This window comes from Lytechinus variegatus, chromosome 14, assembly GCF_018143015.1.
Source record: "Lytechinus variegatus isolate NC3 chromosome 14, Lvar_3.0, whole genome shotgun sequence".
Taxonomy (NCBI): domain Eukaryota; kingdom Metazoa; phylum Echinodermata; class Echinoidea; order Temnopleuroida; family Toxopneustidae; genus Lytechinus; species Lytechinus variegatus.
The window spans coordinates 20,552,037-20,570,741 of record NC_054753.1 but is presented as its reverse complement, the minus strand read 5'-3'; the positions used below and the strand labels follow the sequence as shown (position 1 = coordinate 20,570,741).

The 18,705-nt window shown below is 33.8% G+C and overlaps 1 protein-coding gene across 1 annotated transcript; it reads left to right on the top strand.

The window, feature by feature from the left end:
- Window positions 1–7,513: 7,513 nt before the first annotated feature.
- On the top strand, window positions 7,514–11,240 carry LOC121427785 (E3 ubiquitin-protein ligase TRIM71-like). The gene is made up of 2 exons (XM_041624345.1): window positions 7,514–8,196; window positions 9,247–11,240. Exons 1-2 carry the CDS (start codon window positions 7,564–7,566, stop codon window positions 10,510–10,512), a joined length of 1,899 nt encoding a protein of 632 aa, XP_041480279.1. The 5' UTR covers window positions 7,514–7,563; the 3' UTR covers window positions 10,513–11,240.
- Window positions 11,241–18,705: the final 7,465 nt, after the last annotated feature.

Sequence of the window (18,705 nt, the reverse complement as noted above, 5' to 3'; positions counted from 1 at the left end):
GTGAATGCACCACTATTAGTGACTATGCGTAGCTATTAGATGAATTTATTTTGAATGTATAACCAGTGACATCAGGAGCCAGTAACACATTATTTGAAAGAACAATTCTGATTGGTTCCTATTCAGTCAAGTGAGCAAAATACGCATGCAACGACGATCCTGATTGGCTATTTCATTTAACGATTAATCGCTAACCTTTGTGTTATATAGTTAGTTCAACATGAAAAAAAATCAAATTGGCGTCATGTTTGGAAATGCACTTGTGGGACCTCTTACACGAACCTTAACAATCATCTTGGATGAATATCTCTATGATTGATTGAATTGACTACAATGTACAATTAATCATGAATACCAAGCATACGATCAATCGCCAACCTACAGAACCCTCGTAGACATATAATATTGTATATATGGGAATGGTATAGGTATAGATTATTACCAACTATGTAGTATAATAATATAGGAAATATATTATCTCTTAATATGCTGAGTGTAGAATAAATATCATGTTTTATATTCAAATCAAGAATCATCTTTACAGATGAAAGGGGCATAAAGATGCAAATGATATTATATTATACATAGGCTACATTTTGATATTCGATTGTTTTATTCTCTTAGGCCTATAATTATGTATTTGAATGCATTTAGCAAATCAAAAGAGAAAACAATAGAAACAAATAATATATCTGATTATTTTATGAGATATATAAATGGTGAAGATAGAAAACGAGAGAAAATTGTTCAGAGAAGACAATCTAGAATTTGTCATCTAAAGCGTTGAATGCATATTTTATTAGAATCGAAGTTTATCGAGCTGTATAGATATTATTCCTTTTAAAATTGAATCTAGGGATTTCTCTTCTCATTAAATTGTAAATATGATAACATTGAATCGAGTCTGTTCAAACTGTGTACCTGTTGAATACTAACTAGAGCGCTTGCAAAAGAATGAGGGGGGGGGGGGTAGTCGCTGAGAGAGAGGGACCGAGAAGAGAGGGGAATATGAAGATGATTTATTTTATCACTAATTTCGGTAAACCTCCTCCCACTTAAACATGTAAAGTTAACACAATCAGATTCTGGTAGAATAGTTTTAATAGATAATCACCGAGACACCAACATGAATTCTGAGAGTTTCTAGTTAGGCTTAATAACCAAATTATTCCCAGAGTTGAAAATACAAAATTTCTTGGTATTATCATTGACAGTAATTTAACATGGTCACATCACATAAATGAAATTGAAAACAAGGTAGCGAAAAATATCGGAATTATATATCGCCTAAGCTTTTATCTTCCAAAACCGGTCCTACGTACATTATATTGCTCTCTAATCTTGCCATATTTTTATTATTGTAATTTGGTCTGGGCTAACACATACCAAACCCATCTTAAAAAATTATGTTCCCTTCAAAATAAAATTGTGCGTATAATTTCTGTGAATGACATCATACCACCAACAGACACGAAATCTTTATTTCATTCCCAGAAACTGCTGAAATTTAACGACATCAATAAACTTCAGCAATGTAATTTTATGTACAGGTGTTTAAATTCTCAAATTCCAGAAAATTTTCGTGATTTCTTTACGCATGTATTAAATATACATCATTTTGATACCCGAACAAATAACCAAATATATATTCCTAAACACAAAAAGATTATCTTTCAACACAACATCCGTTATTCTGGCCCGAAAATATGGAATGATCTTCCAGACTACATAAAAAATCCTTGTCAGCAACTAGCTTAAAATTTAAGATTAAAAAATCAATTTTATCATCCTATGCTTGAATATCCTAATACCTTACATTCCTTTTGATCTTAAGTTAACATGAATAATGTGCAAATGTTGCGGCATTATTATTTTTATCTCTCCCTCTCTCCATCATACATTGTTGTACGCTCTACTTGCTCGGTACTCGGTAACTCATGCCCGCCCGCCTTCCTGCTCACTTCTCCCTCTCTCGTTTTCTTCCCGTTTTCTTTTCTACTTCTCTTCTCCTTTCCTCGCCCTTATCTTTGTATTGTATTTTGTGTATTGTATTTATTTGTCCACAGGCGTATCCCGCCACAAGCATTATGCTTCTAGGGACATACGCCTTCCTCTTTACACATAATTTGTTTATATTTATATTCTTTATAGAAATTGATTTGAAGTGTATTCTTGTGAACAATAATGAATGTAACTTTGTAAAATGGAGGAAAATAAATGTTTATTTGAATTGAAATTGAATTGAAAAAAAAAAAACAAGAAAAAAAAGTTGAGGAAGGGGGGGGTGTCATCTCGAATACATTTTGTGTTAAATTTGCTAGTTACTGCTTCCGGCACATAGGTAAGTGATATAAGTGTCATGGCGACGAATGAGATGGTAGTGATTATGACAGACGATGTGATGATGGCGATGATGATGGTGATGGTGGCGATGATGATGATGATGATGGCGATGATGATGGGGTAATGATATGATGACGTCATGACGATGATGATTATGGTAATATTGATGGTAATGATGATGGTGATTGTGATGGTAATGATGATGTTGATGGTGGTGGTGATGATGGTAATGATGGTGATGATAGATGATGATGGTGGTGATGGTGATAATGATAACGTTGATGATGATGACGACGATGATAGTGATGATGATGTTCGTAAAGATTACGATGATAGATGATGATGATGGTGGTGGTGATGAAGATTATTCAAATGATGGCAGCCGTGGTGGTGATAGGGGTGGTGGTGATGGTAACGACGGTGACTATGAGGATGATGGTGGTGGTGGTGATGATGATAGGGGTGGTGGTTGTGATGACGATGGTTATTATTACTATCATTATGAAGGTAGTTTTGGTCGTGGTGGTATTAATGGTGATAATGATAATAATAGTGGTGGTGAAGATGGTAGCGATGAAGGTGATGTCATGATGATGTGGTGGTGATAGAGTTTAGGATGATGATGATGATGATGATGATAATGATGATGAAGAAGAAGATGATAGTGATGATGATGAAGATAGTGGAGCTGGTGGTGATGAAGATGGTGGTGGTAATGATGATGATAATGATGACGACGGCGATGATGATTGTGATGATGATGGTAATGATGATGGTGATAACGACGACGATGGTAGTGATTTTGGTGGCATGATGGTGATGAAGATGGTGGTTAAGATGGTGATGATGACGACGATGATTATGATCATGCTGGTAATGATGATGGTGATTGTGACAGTAATGATGGTGATGGTGATGATGGTAATGATGGTGATAATATATGATGATAGTGGTGATGGTGATAATGATTACGTTGATGATGATGATGTTCGTAAAGATTACGATGATAGATGATGATGATGGTGATGAAGATTATTCAAATGATGGTAGCCGTGGTGGTGATAGGGGTGGTGGTGGTGATGGTAACGACGGTGACTATGAGGATGATGGTGGTGATGATGATGGTGGTGGTGGTGATGATGATAGGGGTGGTGGTTGTGATGACGATGATTATTATTACTGTCATTATGAAGGTAGTGTTGTCGTGGTGGTGATATTGATGGTGATAACGATAATAGTGGTGGTGAAGATGATAGCGATGATGGTGTAATGGTGATGATAATGAAGAAGAAGATGATAATGATGATGATGAAGTTAGTGGAACTGGTGGTGATGAAGATGGTGATGGTAATGATGATGATGATGACGACGGCGATGATGATTGTGATGATGATGGTAATGATGATGGTGATAACGACGACGATGATAGTGATTTTGGTGACATGATGGTGATGAAGAAGGTGGTAAAGATGGTGATGATGACGACGATGAATATGATCATGCTGGTAATGATGATGGTTATTGTGATGGTAATGATGATGATGGTGATGGTGGTGGTGATGATGGTAATGATGGTGATGATAGATGATGATAGTGGTGATGGTGATAATGATTACATTGATGATGATGATGATGACAATGATGATGATGATGATGTTCGTAAGATTACGATCATAGATGATGATGATGGTGGTGATGAAGATTATTCAAATGATGGTAGCCGTGGTGGTGATAGGGGTGGTGGTGATGATAACGATGGTGACTATGAGGATGATGGTGGTGATGATGATGGTGGTGGTGATGATGATAGGAGTGGTGGTTGTGATGACGATGGTTATTATTACTGTCATTATGAAGGTAGTTTTGGTCGTGGTGGTATTAATGGTGATAATGATAATAATAGTGGTGGTGAAGATGATAGCGATGATGATCAAAATGATAATAATAATGATGGTGGTGGTGATAGAGTTTGGGATGATGATGATGCTGCTGATGATGATGACGAAGATGATGATGGTGATGATGATGAAGACGATGATGACGAATGTGGCATGGTGGTGGTAAAGATGGTGATGACGACGACGATGATGGTGATGGTAATGATGATGATGATGACGGTGATGATATAAAGTTAAGTACCTTGTACCTTATAAAATACTTTACATGTTGTACAATACTCTTATTCTACCTTATGTGTCATATTGCAATATTCTTTGGGCAACTTCAACGAGTGTCACAAACTCAATTCTTTTGCTACAAAAGAAAGCAATTCGCATTTGTGCTGGAGTTGGTTACCGTGATCATACACGCCCTCTCTTTATAAAGCTGCAATGTCTTACTGTTGATGATGTCCATTTTCTTCAAACTTCCCTTTTTATGTATCGGTTTAATGCCAAAATGTTACCTACCTGCTTTTCCAATATGTTTCAACAAAATAATACTATCCATACCTACCACACAAGACAAGCATCTAATATGCATTTGTATAACCCTCGCACACTGTTGGCTCACAAATCTGTCAGACATTATGGACCTGATGTTTGGAATTCGATACCTACTAGTATTAGGAATATATTATCAGTGCATTCCTTCAAAAATGCGGTAAAACGCATACTTGTCTCTAAGATGTAATTTCTTTAGCAAGACACATTTTGTTGCACTGTACATTTTAAACTTATAGATTGATATAATTTCAAGTATTATTACGCCTCATACACTTCTTGTAAATATTTGTAAATAGTTGTGGAACATAATAATTTGTTTATTTAGTTTTCTTTGTTTTGTTTTTCTTTTTCTTTCCCTTCTTTGAGTAATCATTAGTTTTGACTTTTCAGTATTGTTTTTATATTTATGTATGCATTTCATATATTCAAAGGTCTGACAACAGCTCAAGCATCTGCTTATTTTGTCATACCACTGCATGTCTGCAACCTTGTTATAATCAGTTATGTTAATGTTATGTTAATCATCATAATTATACATTATTATTATGTAAAATTCAATGTAATCAATTTTGTGATGGTTACACTATGTAAATTATCATGACATGCAGAAACAAATAAATAAATATAAATAAATAAGTTATAACGGAATAACCATCGTTAATACGTATGGTGATGATAAGCAGAGATAGATGTAAAGAAGGACAATTGAGATATAAATTGCTTTTGGACGAATGCGAAAATCACAATGAAAATAGAATATGATGTTTTCCTTAATCTACATATATATTCAAAACAGCAAATTTATCTCGATTGACATGCGCATGAAATAACCTTTATCAAAAATATCATCAAAATTAACTGAATATTCATGATAAGGAAGAACTCTTGGTGGACACTGATTTATAAATGATTATTAAAAATGGGTCATGTACGCACTCCCAGAGGGAGAAAGGAAAGAAACAAGAGGGGGAGGGGGTGAAAGAAAGGGAGAAAGAATTAAAGAAAAAAGGGTAAGAAATTAGAAAAATAAAGTAGCAAAGATTAAAAGAGGAGTAGGAAAGAAACATGATAACAATAATATCGGTTTTCGAAATAATTCTCAAGAAAGTAAGACTGGTTTCAAAACTGTGTATGATGGCGCTATTCTATCTTCTTAAACGGTGGCATTACTTTTGGTACACTATGTGCATAATAGGTTCTTGGTGATTTAAGTCTTTTTTTTTCATCATGGAATCGTATTAAGATAATTGATAATAAATCATAATTACTCGGATACTGATTTATCTTGAAGCTACAAAGTCAGTGAATCCTACCAAAAATAAACACGATTATGTATTTAGAATGTTCAAGTCCTGCCATTTTTTTTTAGATATCTAATAATGAATTAATATGATAAACTTTCAAATTCATTAAAGTTTGTTAATCTATGGGCTCGCTGCGTATCGTAGTGTTGTTGTCTATATTCAACACCGAGCATGAAGAAGTGCATGCATTTTGTGGTGGGGTTCAATAACTTTTGACAAGGAACAGATTACAAGGAACGGGAACCACTATGGTATTAAAAACAATAAAGCTAGAAAAAGTATACAAAGAAAGTATTACCCCCCCCCCCCGAACGGACATAGAAAAACTTTAAGAGAAAAGAATGAACAACAATGAGAGACAACAATAAACACTGAGAAAAACACCCTCTTACTATAAGAAAACGGAATGAAAAAAAAGGAAAATACACAAAGAAAAAATAAACTCAGAAAGAAATAAAGAGAGGGGGAGGGGGGAGAATATGACAAAAGTAGATCAGGAGTACATGAGATGAAACCCGAGCGAGAATCAGAAATGAGAGAAAGATACGAATATTTTTTAATATAATTATCCCAACACAAACATTAATGAATGATTTTCTTTTACTCAAACAATTTTTTAAAAAGAGCATAAAACCACAATGTCACAAAACAATATCAACATACAGACTCAGAACTTTCCATTGAAGATTTTTGTACTTGTTACCGAATAAGATCTCTCAAAATACAGAACATTTAGTCAGATACCATAACAGAATCACTTCTCGATAGAGATGCATTACAATATTGAAAATATCAAATCATCCATGCTGGGATTTTTACACATGAAGACAAAAATTGTGGAAAAGGACCTTTTTTTTACATAATCAGATATCTAAATGATGAAAACAGATTCTGTCTGTAAAGGAAAATTGGAACATTCAAGTCAGGTAACCTGATGAGATATTTTCTTGATGTAGAAAAAAGAGATTTATAAAACATTGGAAATATCAAATCATCCATTCTTGGATTTATGCATATGAAGGTGAAAAAACACGAAAAATTGACTCTTGTATTTTACACTGAGTTACACTGAAAATGAATTCTCTCTTTTAATAAAGGAAAATTCGAAAATTCAAGTAAGGTAGCCGAATAAAATATATCTTCTCGATAGGGAAATAGAGTTGCCTGCGTACAATATAATTTCTAAAATAAAATCATCCATTGTGGGATTTTGCACATAATTGCCTAATTTGATAATGACACTCCCTCTATCAACGAATAAATACATAACACGCAGTCAAGATCAAAGGTAGCTGGGAATACCCAGTTCTATTCAAAGTGGGTGTTTGACTTGTAGTTGAATTTGTATTGAAGTACGACAATAGTATGAAGCTGAACCATTGCGATGCGAACCACAAACTCGACGTTTCAATATACATTTGTACTGATAGACATTGAGGAATTTAGATCTCGAGTTTCTAAATTTATTAGAGATGGCTGAGAAGTGTGGATCAGAGAAAGCATCAAGTTCTTCACCGAACCTGATATGTCCATTATGTCTTGATATATTTGTCGAGGCGACAATCTTAACTTCATGTGGACATACATTTTGTAGGCGATGCCTCAAGAAATACGATCTAACCCACCAGGACCTTGATCACATGGTCTGTCCTCTCTGCAGGGAGATCACCAAGTTGTCGGCCAACCGTGTCGATGATCTCCGCCTCAATGTCTCCATCAACGGATGCGTAGACGATCACCACGCCAAGTGTGGAGGGATGAATGCTGTCCTCGAGATGCGACCAAAATGTTCTGGTTGCAAGCTTCAAGGAGATGCTGTCTCATTCTGCAGAACCTGTAATAACTACATATGTGATAAATGTTTGCAATGTCATCAATATCTGTCAGTCTTTGAAGATCATGAGATTGTCTCCATGGATGATGTCATCGAAGGGAAGGTCAGCATTGGTCATTTATTCGAGAAGTGTTCCATCCACAAACCAGAGAACAAGGACATGTTTTGTGAGGTTTGTAAGGTCCATGTCTGTCACAAGTGCGTACTCGTTGATCATCAAAATCACAAAGTCAAGAACCAGGTTAACTTTGAGCAGGAGTTGCGACACAAGGTGAATTTATTCATAATTATCACAGCAAAAACGCTGTATAAAAATCCATATAACACTGTTCACTATTTGAACCTTACAGTTATGTAGTTGGAATGTTTAGAAGTTTAAACAATCAGAATTTTTTTCAGAATCAAATATCAATAATCAAATTTAGCTGTTTACAAGTTTAAACACTTAAAAAAATATTTAAGCCAGTAATGTGAGGTTAAACAGTTGTATAAAAATGTAGGCAACATGTTTAGAGCGTACACTCTTAAAAAGGTTGGGCAAAAAGGCCCAATTTTTAACCATCACTTGGCAACATATTATCCATACTACTATTAGTTAAAGTCTGTCCAAATTGGGTAATAAAAACTAATAATTGGGTAATAACTTTGCTGAATTAGACAATAACTGCCCAGAATACATAAGTATGTATACATTTTTTTTTACTATCAAACATTACCCAACACAGTGGACACTATGTAGATTCATGATGAAAACACCAACGATCACGCTATTTTTTTTTAATGATTACGATGGTGATGAAACTGATGACGATAATAATGATAATCACAATATCAAGATATACAAGATATTAAGAACATTAACAGTAAAAAAAAAGAAATAATACTAATAAAATAATGATAATGATAATAATTAAGGTAACAGGAATAATAATAGTCATGATAATGATATAATAAATAAGACTATAGAACAGAATATTGATTAATAAAACAACAATATATATAGATGTTGTTGAATACAGATTGACAATGATATATAATGATCTGTAATACCATCATCAGCATCTAAAATGTTGTTGCATTTAATCCAGTTCTTTGATCTTTATGTTGAACTAATGTACATTGGTGATTATTATCGTTATTGTTTCAATATGACGTACAATTTTGTGATTATATGTTGTCTCTATTCAAGCTTATTCAGAACATCGTATGTCGTTTTGTATGATTTATCTTCTTTTTTTTAGTAGTATTATTACTTATTATTTTCACCTTTATGGAATACTTCCAGATCTAACTCACTGTTTTTATCACTTTCAATTCGTAGGTGACAGACCTTGCTCAACGATGTGCTGACAAGAAAGCAGAGCTGGAAAAGAACATTCAGAACATAGAAATACAACGTCATGAGGTACACACTGCAGTGCAGATACTACTAGATGATGTCAAGCAAGCCTACAGTATCAAGGCCAAGGAGCTGGAAGAAAATCTTCGAAATCTCACCGAGCAGATACATGCCTTACAGCATAGTTTTGATGACGAACTCGACGTCTTGAAGTCAAAAGATCGACAGAGGATCAAGAGTATTTGTAGTTCAATTACTTTGGTAGATAATGACAGACTGGGTCATCTTGAGACAGACACTTTATCTGCTCATATCTTGCTCTGTGAGGAGCTGGATGCCATGCTGAAGGAGATTACTGATCACACCTCTGCGGAAGCTATTAGGAAGAAAGCACAAGAGAAGATGTTCAAACCAGCAGACGATACTCGTCTTGACCTCGGGAGTATTTCAGGATCATATCCCAAGATGGAAGTCATTCAGTGTGTTGATCTACGGGAATGGATGCAAGGTATGACAAGGTACTCCAATAGCACTGTCGCTATCGGGTATGGGAGCGATGCACAAGGTATTGATATCATTGATTCAAATGGTGGTAAGCAGCGATATAGTAACATATTAGCCTTAAATGACATGTATTGTTATGATCTGATTTTGCAACGGGACGGGGCGATTTGCGTGTCGACTGGTCATTTAGAAGCCTACATCTACTCTCCCCTTGGTTCCAGGAAAGCAACAATCCACGTGAGAGACATTCGAGATTTTCTCAGCGTTAACAGAAGTCCAACAGATGAAATCATCATTACTAACTATGAAAAACAAGTCTATATCTATGACCCGACAGGATCCACTCTTAAACACACTGTTCAAACAAAGCACGAGACGTGGCAGGCATCTACCACCAGGACGGGTTTGATCGTCACGAGTTCATGTTGGGACGATCCAAGCGTGGTGACGGTCTATGACAGGGATGGGAATGCTGGTGAGTCTCTACAAGCTCCAGAGTGTGTCTACCTGTACGCTGCCGTGGATGAACAGGATAGGGTGTATGTAGCGAGTGTTGATGTGGATAATGGTAGCGTCGTGATCAGGCTCTATGATCTTGATGGTCTGAACCTGAAGGAAAGAGTTGAGTTCAATGCACTTGATATGACATTGTGTTCGAGTTGGTGTTATTTGGTTTCCCTCTCCCCAGGCATGCTCGCCTTTGCCTGCTACGAGAAGTTATATTTCATCAAGGTATCACTGTAATCCACGTTATATCACACCATGTAGTATGGGGACTGATATGCTTTCACCCTGCAACAATACAAATTTACTTTAACACGTGTCGATATCCAGTATTACATGTATTACCATGTGATAACCTCATCCAATGACAAAATCAGTTAATGTGATATTGATAGTCTTAATTACCATGGTTACTTCTAATGTACGAGTTATACATCTAAAAAAATGAATCAAATTTATAAACTTAACGTCACACCAGTTTCATGTGTATTCTACATGTATATAATATTTAGTCTGCAAAAAGCATAGGCCTATCGTATTTATCATTGTAGCTATCAAGTGATAGAAAAATTACTTATAAAAAAACATAACTAAGTATTTATTAAGAATATAACAAAGTAATCAGCAAATGTAATTAAATATAAATCAAGATGATCACTATCATACATGATAATGAAAATGTTTACAGTGCACAAGGGGAATTAACGGTATATAAGCAGAAAGAGTACACTCTACCGTATAAGACCATTTTGCTTTCACATCACGCGAAAAATTCGTATCATCATACTCATGCCTGTTTGCTATTTGTATATTTTTCAGTTAAATTATCGTGGATCATGGTGGATAATGGAATGATAAGATGCTTTCTTTTGGACCGTCCATACGAATCTTGCTCTTTATTTTCGATGTGATCTTCTCCAAGAGGGGAATATGCCAACCACTGATAACCATTCATTTGAAAAATGAAATATTTGCCGATGAAACCTGCCTTTTTTATATATAGATATTAGTAGTCTTAAAAATATATTATTTTGATTTCCTTACTTCTATGAGTGTTTTCATCTGAAGAATAATATTCTTCTATTCTTCCTTGAATTTGTCATAAGTCACTGTGAAAAGAATAAAAGCAATGTAATGGTAATTTCTATATTTCATTCGTTTATTTCCATTTTCAACAATTACAGTTTCTTCTGTACATGTTTTCATATATAAATAACAAAACATTTTTCAAATATTCCTGTACAGAAAATTATATTCAAGATTATTACAAATCAGGTTGGAAATGGAGGAGGCTGCTAAAAAGCGGAGATCGTAGAGTACAGCCTCCGAATAAATATTCTTGCAGTTGTTTAGCATATAAAAATAAAATAACAACTTGAGCATAACCAGTTAAATTAAAAGGAAAAATGGGAAATAAAAATAAAAAAGGAAATAAGAAAAATAGAGATTAATGGTCTCCAGAATCCAGCCCCAGCACTCACAGACGGACCTCGCCGATCAACAGGGAAACGAGAGAGATGTAAAAGTGTACGTGACATGATAAACATGTTTGATTTAAAAAATACAAGAGTTTGAGTGATGAAGAGTTAAATGAAATGGTTATCTTGAAGAATTTTTTTGAACTTATATTTGAAAGAATTAAGGCTTGGAGATTCGTTGATGTTGCTATTAATAGTTCCCCAGAGTCTAGGGCCTTCAAAAGTAAAAATTGAGTTTGCAAGGATGGTCCGGGGTAGTGGTAAATGAAATTCATCGGATTGACGTGTGGGATATTTGTGAAGGGTTTTGTTTTTGTTGAATCAAGAATTAAATATGGGTGGTAACACATTATTGTTTAACTGATACATGAATTGACCTAAATTATATTGGTACAGTGTTTTTATTTTTAGAATGTTATTGTTTAAAAACAACTCATCTGTGCGATCTCTAGGACAAGTTGAAAATAACACGCAATGTCTTCTTTTGTAAAAGCGATATTCTATCTAGGTAGGTTGAGTGTGTGTTTCCCCAAACAATTGCTCCATAATTTAGATATGGTAAAATTAATGTTGAATAAAGCATTTTTAGGGAGGAAGTTGGAAGAAAAAACTTAACTTTGTTGATAACACCAATATTGCGTGAAATTGTACGACATATATATGTAGAGTCAATATGCGATTTCCAAGATAATTTGTTGTCTATTATGTGGCTTAAAATGTTGTTGTGGTAACAACTTCAATTTCCACATTGTCTAATTTGATATTACATGGCAATTGTTCTAAAGAATTGCTAAAAAGCATGCATTTCGTTTTTTGAACATTAATTGACAATTTATTAGCCCTAATCCATTGTACCAATTTATCCAGTTCAGTGTTCAGTACATTAATTAAAATATCGGGGTTAGGATGAGAGTATAGAGTACATTTGAATCATCTGCAAAAAGGACATAAGATAATATTTCAGAGGAGTTCTGGATGTCATTTATAAAGATTATAAATAAAAGAGGGCCCAGGAGGCTGCCTTGGGGAACACCCCAGTTAACATTTTGTAGAGAAGAATTTTGTTAATTTATGCTTACGAATTATTTGCGATTTACGAGGTAGTTTCTGAACCACTCTAAGGCTTTCCCACGAACTCCATAATTTTCATGTTTGTAGAGCAGTATCTCATGATTTATAGTGTCAAAGGCCTTGGAGAGGTCCAGAAAAAAACCTATTGTATGTTCAAAGTTGTCAATAGCGTTTGTGATTTTGTCAGTAAATGAGAGAGTGGCGTGAGATGTACTATGTTTTTGGCGAAATCCAAATTGAAAATCGGAAATTATATTATATTTATTCAAAAAATTTCATAATCTTGTGTAGAGCACCCTTTCCATAACTTTAGACAAAGTAGGTAATAAGGCTATTGGTCTATAGTTACATACATTAATCTTTTCTCCTTTTTGTGCACTGGTATTATCTTTGATATTTTCATACTGTCAGGCACTACGCCATTACTTAAAGAAAGGTTGAATATGTATACTAATGGGTCAACAATGTATTCTATAACATTTTTTAAATAAAATATTGTCAATACCATCGTGACCACAGCTTTTTTTGTTTTTTAAGTTGTTCACTATATCTATTACTTCATTTCTATGTACAGATACTAAAAATAAAGAATTTGGATTTGGTTGGTGAATGAAATCCGTATATTTTTTTGTGTTAAAGGTATATTATCTGCAAGACTTTTTCCAATTTGTGTGAAGTATTGATTGAATATATCAGTTATACGAAAAGAATCGTGTATTTCAACATTATTAGTGAACAGGTGGGAATGTGAATATATGATCTATATTCATTTGTCAATATATGCGTGTATAAGTATAAACTTGATCTCAAATATTATATACATAATATTGCATATAGAAATGCATTGTATATGGTGTAAAGAATAAGTACAAATCTTGCATTATTGTCAGGTGCAGAGGCTTTCTAAGATTTATTGAGAGAAAATTCGTAGAGATAGATTTCACTATCTTTAACTTCAGATTAAGTTAACGATTGCTATTCAACTTGTACACTCAAGTTTTCATTGCCCGGTGTTCTCTCTCTACATTCAAGTGTGTAACCATGATCACTTTAAATCCCAGTATTTGACACCCGTTTAGTAGTTCTTAAAGAATATTTCTGCAATCGTTAACCCAAATTTGCATCTAACAATTTGTGTAAAAAAATAAAAATATAACCACCCCTTATTCCGAAATTCAAAATGGAAGATTAATGAAGTAAAATTAGATAATTGTAAACATTGACCTGGAAAAGAAAAATAACATTTACAGCTGTTTTAGTACAAGCCCCAAACGACGAAACTCTTTTTGATTGTGAGTTCAGGATTAAGAAAACAGCCTTTCTTTAACCGTGCTACAAAAAACTTTTTACACACTAATTTGAGATAGAAATTAACGTAGATGGACAACTCCAGGTCAATCCGTGGTTATTTTCTTTAATAACATTTCATTCTATTTCCAATTTGATGTATAAATAATTTTTTTCTTGTGTAAATATCACGATTTATATTTTTATAAATGCATGTTATCGAGTTACTGCTCTCTCGGAGGTTTTATTCTATGAGATTATCTTGTGTATAGTTATGACCTCTGTTTAGAACAATCGCTAATCTTTATGTTGCCATGGTTATAAGACTGTTTATATGGGAATGGTTTAGGTATAGATTATTACCAACTATATAATGTAAAAATTGAAAAAAAAAATATCTCTTAATATGCTGACTGTTGAATAAATATGTTGTTTCATACTTAAAGGACAAGTTCACCCAAAGAAATAAGTTGACTTGAATGAAAATATAAAAATCCAACAAGAATAACACTGAAAATTTCATCAAAATCGGATGAAAAATAAGAAAATTATTTTAAAATAATATATTACAGAACTTTAAGATGCACATCCTGGTCGGTATGCAAATGAGGATACTAATTACTGATGATGTCATCTACTCTATTTCTTTTGTATTTTATTCAATGAAATATGAAATATTCGAATTTTCACCTAATTGTCAAGTAAAACAACGATTAATTCATCTCTGAACATGTGTAACTACTATTGTTTGATATATATGGTTCAGTCAGGTTGTTCCTTATAGTCAAATTGGTAAACAAAAATGAAATATTGTATAATTCAAACAATAAAAACCAAAAGAAATAGTGAGAGAGAGACATCATCGACTGTCTCATTTGCTTGTCACTGAGTTTTGTACATGTATTTCACTGTTTTGTGAAAAATAAGCGAAACTTTAAAATGAAATAACTTTCTTATTTTACATCCGATTTTGATGAAATTTTCAGCGTTATGCTAGGTTGATTTTCCTCTTTTTCAGTCCAACCAACACTCTTCTGGGGTGGACTTGACCTTCAAATCAAGAATCATCATTACAGAAGAAAGGCGCCTAAAGCTGGAAGTCATTTTATTACATTATACAGTGGCTACATTTTCATATTCGATTGTTTGATTCCCTTAGACCTATATGTATTATAATGCATATATCAAAGCAAACGAGACAACAAATGGATATTAGATTATTTTTAAAGATATAAATGGTAAAGATAGAAAACGAATGAAAATGATTCCGAGAGGACAATCTAGAGCTTGCTATTTAAAAAACAACCAATGTAGTCCAGGATAGAAGAGGCATAACCTTGTTTTTTTATATATACAATATTTTTTTATGGTTTCTTGTCAATTTGAGGGTGCTGATTACGAATCTGAATGATGCCACTCGTGTAACCTTGAGCATTTTCCGCAAATTGGCTAAATCCAATATGGCCGCCAAAATATGCAAATTACCCATGAAAATCATAAAATTGTCCGCACATTGGTTGTGAAATGCATGAAATTGTGTGGCAGGAGTGAAATACAATCTTAAAGAATAATTTTTGACCAAATATTTATTTTCCTGATATTCAAAATGGCTGCCATAGGCCATTGTATACACTATCATGTACAATATGAATAGGGAAAACTAATTTTCACAAAAATGAGCACTAAACTGCAAAAAATCGCTATTTATGAACGAAGTAATATATGCAAGTCACCATTACTAACGAGATATATAATTTGTAATGTCATAAATGGGAAAATTGCAGTATTTTGATATCTAAAATAGCCGCCACTGGCCCAAACAGTATTGCGTACAATGGCAATGGAGGCCAAAAAATTCTCAAGAGTGATCACTAAAATGCTTATTATGAAGATTAAACAATTGGAATACTGACTATAAACATAATTATTAACGAAATATATTATTGATATGCTATGTATGTGGTAAATGTTGTATTCTGATATTCAAAATGGCTGCCAAATGCCCTAAAAGTATTATACACAATGAAAAATTGGAGAAAAGAAATCACAAGAGTGAGCACTAAATTGCATATATATGTGATAAATTAATTGGATACTGTCTAAAAACGAATTTTCTAACGAAATATATCATTCAGGTTTCAAGTTTGTGGTAAATACTGTATTTCGACTTTCAAAATGGCCGCCATCGACATTTACCGTATTATGTACAATGAAAAGTGGGAAACCAATATTCACAGGAGTGAGCACCATAAATGCACGTAATAGTGATCTATGAGTAAAATATTATCTGAAAGCATAATTTCTATTAAGATATATCATTTATTCTGCCAGTTAGGTGATAAATACGGTTATTTTAAAGTCAAAATGGCCGCTACAGTCCCTTACGGTATCATACACAATATGAATGGGAACAAATCATTTGAACAGAATTTGCCTTTGCTTGGTCAAATGGTGATGTATGAGTGGAATATTGTCTGAAAACATGATTTATAACAAAATATATAATATCTTATGTAATTTAGGTGATAAATACTGTATTTCAACATTAAAAATGGCTGTCATATGCCCTTTTTGTGAACATCATTTGTCTCCACCGAAATTGTATATATACGATAGGTGCTTATGGTGGCCATTTTCAATTTAAAAATGCAGCATTTATCACCTTAATTACACAACATTATGATATATCTAGTAAGAAACCATGGATTCAGACAATAATTCACCTTTACATCACAATTCACAATTATATGCAATATTTAGAGTCAAGCAAAGCCAAATTCTGTCAAAATTATATGTCACATGTTACAATGTACACAATACTTTTAGGACCTATGGCAGCCATTTTGGATTTCAAAGTACAGCATTTATTACCTCCACCATGTACACCACCCATATGTGATGTATTCAGTTAGAAATAATGTTTAAGACAATATCTTTACCCGTATATCACAGTTATGCATTTTATGATTCTCACTCTTGTGAAAATAAGTTTTCCTGTTCGCATGTTACATAATTTACTTAGGGCTTGTAGAGGTTATTTTGAATGTCAAAATACAGTATTTATCACCTATATGAAAGAAGAAATGCGATGATTAAAAAAAAAAAATGTTTTCAAATAACGTTTTACTCATACAACAGGATTATATGGATGTCAAAGTCAAGCAAATCCAAATTCTTACAAAATCATATGTCCCAATTCACATTGTAGATAATACTGTTAGGGACTGTTAGGGAATATAGATTTTTGAATATCTCATGCATGACAAAAGAAATGATATGTCTTGCTATAAAACATGTTGTCAGACAATATTTTATTCATAGATCACAACTACATGCATTTTATGTTTCTTACTCGTGTAAAAATTAGTTTCTCTATTCGCATTGTACATAATTAATAAGGGGCTATGGCGGCCATTTTGAATTTCAAAATACAACATTTACCACATAAATGGCATATTTACATGTATTTAGTCAGTATTCCACTCGTATATCTTAATAATCTGCATTTTAATGCTCAATCTTGTCATTTTGGGGGCCCCGGCCATTGCCATTGTACATAATACTCTTTGGGCCAGTGGCGGCTATTTTAGATATCAAAATACAGCAATGTTCCAATATTTGACATAATAGATAATATATCTCATTAGTAATGATGATTTGCATATATTACTTCGTTCATACATGTACATCACGATTTTTGCAGTTTAGTGCTCATTTTTGTGAAAACTAGTTTTTGCCTATTCATATTGTACATGATAATGTATACAATGGCCTATGGAGGCCATTTTGAATATCAGGAAAATAAATATTTTGTCGAAAATTATTTTTTAAGATTGTATTTCACTCCTGCCATACAATTTCATGCATTTCACAGCCAATGTGAGGACAATTTTATGAGTTTCATGGGTAATTTGCATATTTTGGCAGCCATATTGGATTTTGCCAATTTGCAGAAAATGCTCAAGGTTACACGAGTGGCATCATTCAGATTCGTAATCAGCACCCTCGAATTGACAAGAAACCATCAAAAAATATTGTATATATAAAAAAACAAGGTTGGTCAATTTTCTATGGGGCCTATCCTGGACTAATGCATATTTGATTAGAATCGAAGTTTATCGAGAAACGAACATTCTTCCCTTTGAATTGAATCTATGGATTTCTCTTTTCATTAAATTGTAAATATAACATTGAATCGAGTCTGTTCAAACTTTGTTTATATTGAATACTTACTACATACGGTTGCAAAAGGAAAAGAGGATGGAGGGGGGGGGTAGTCGGTGAGAGAGAGGGGGAGGGGAACATGTAGGTATAGACAGAGGTGAGAGGTAGATAGAAAGTAAGTATATATACAGCTGTATGCAGGCGCGGATCCATGGGGGGGGCCGAGGGGGCCTTGGCCCCCCCCCCCCTTCGGCGAAAAAAAAGAGAGAGGGAAAGAAAGAGAAAAAGAGGGGAAGAGGGGAAAAAAGAAGAAAAAGAAGAAAGGAAGAAAAAAAAAGAGAGGAAAAGGGGGAAAGAAAAAAGAAAAAGAGAGAGAGGAGAGGGGGAAAAGAAGAGGGGGAGAGAGAGGAAGAGAGGAAGGAAGAAGAGGGGG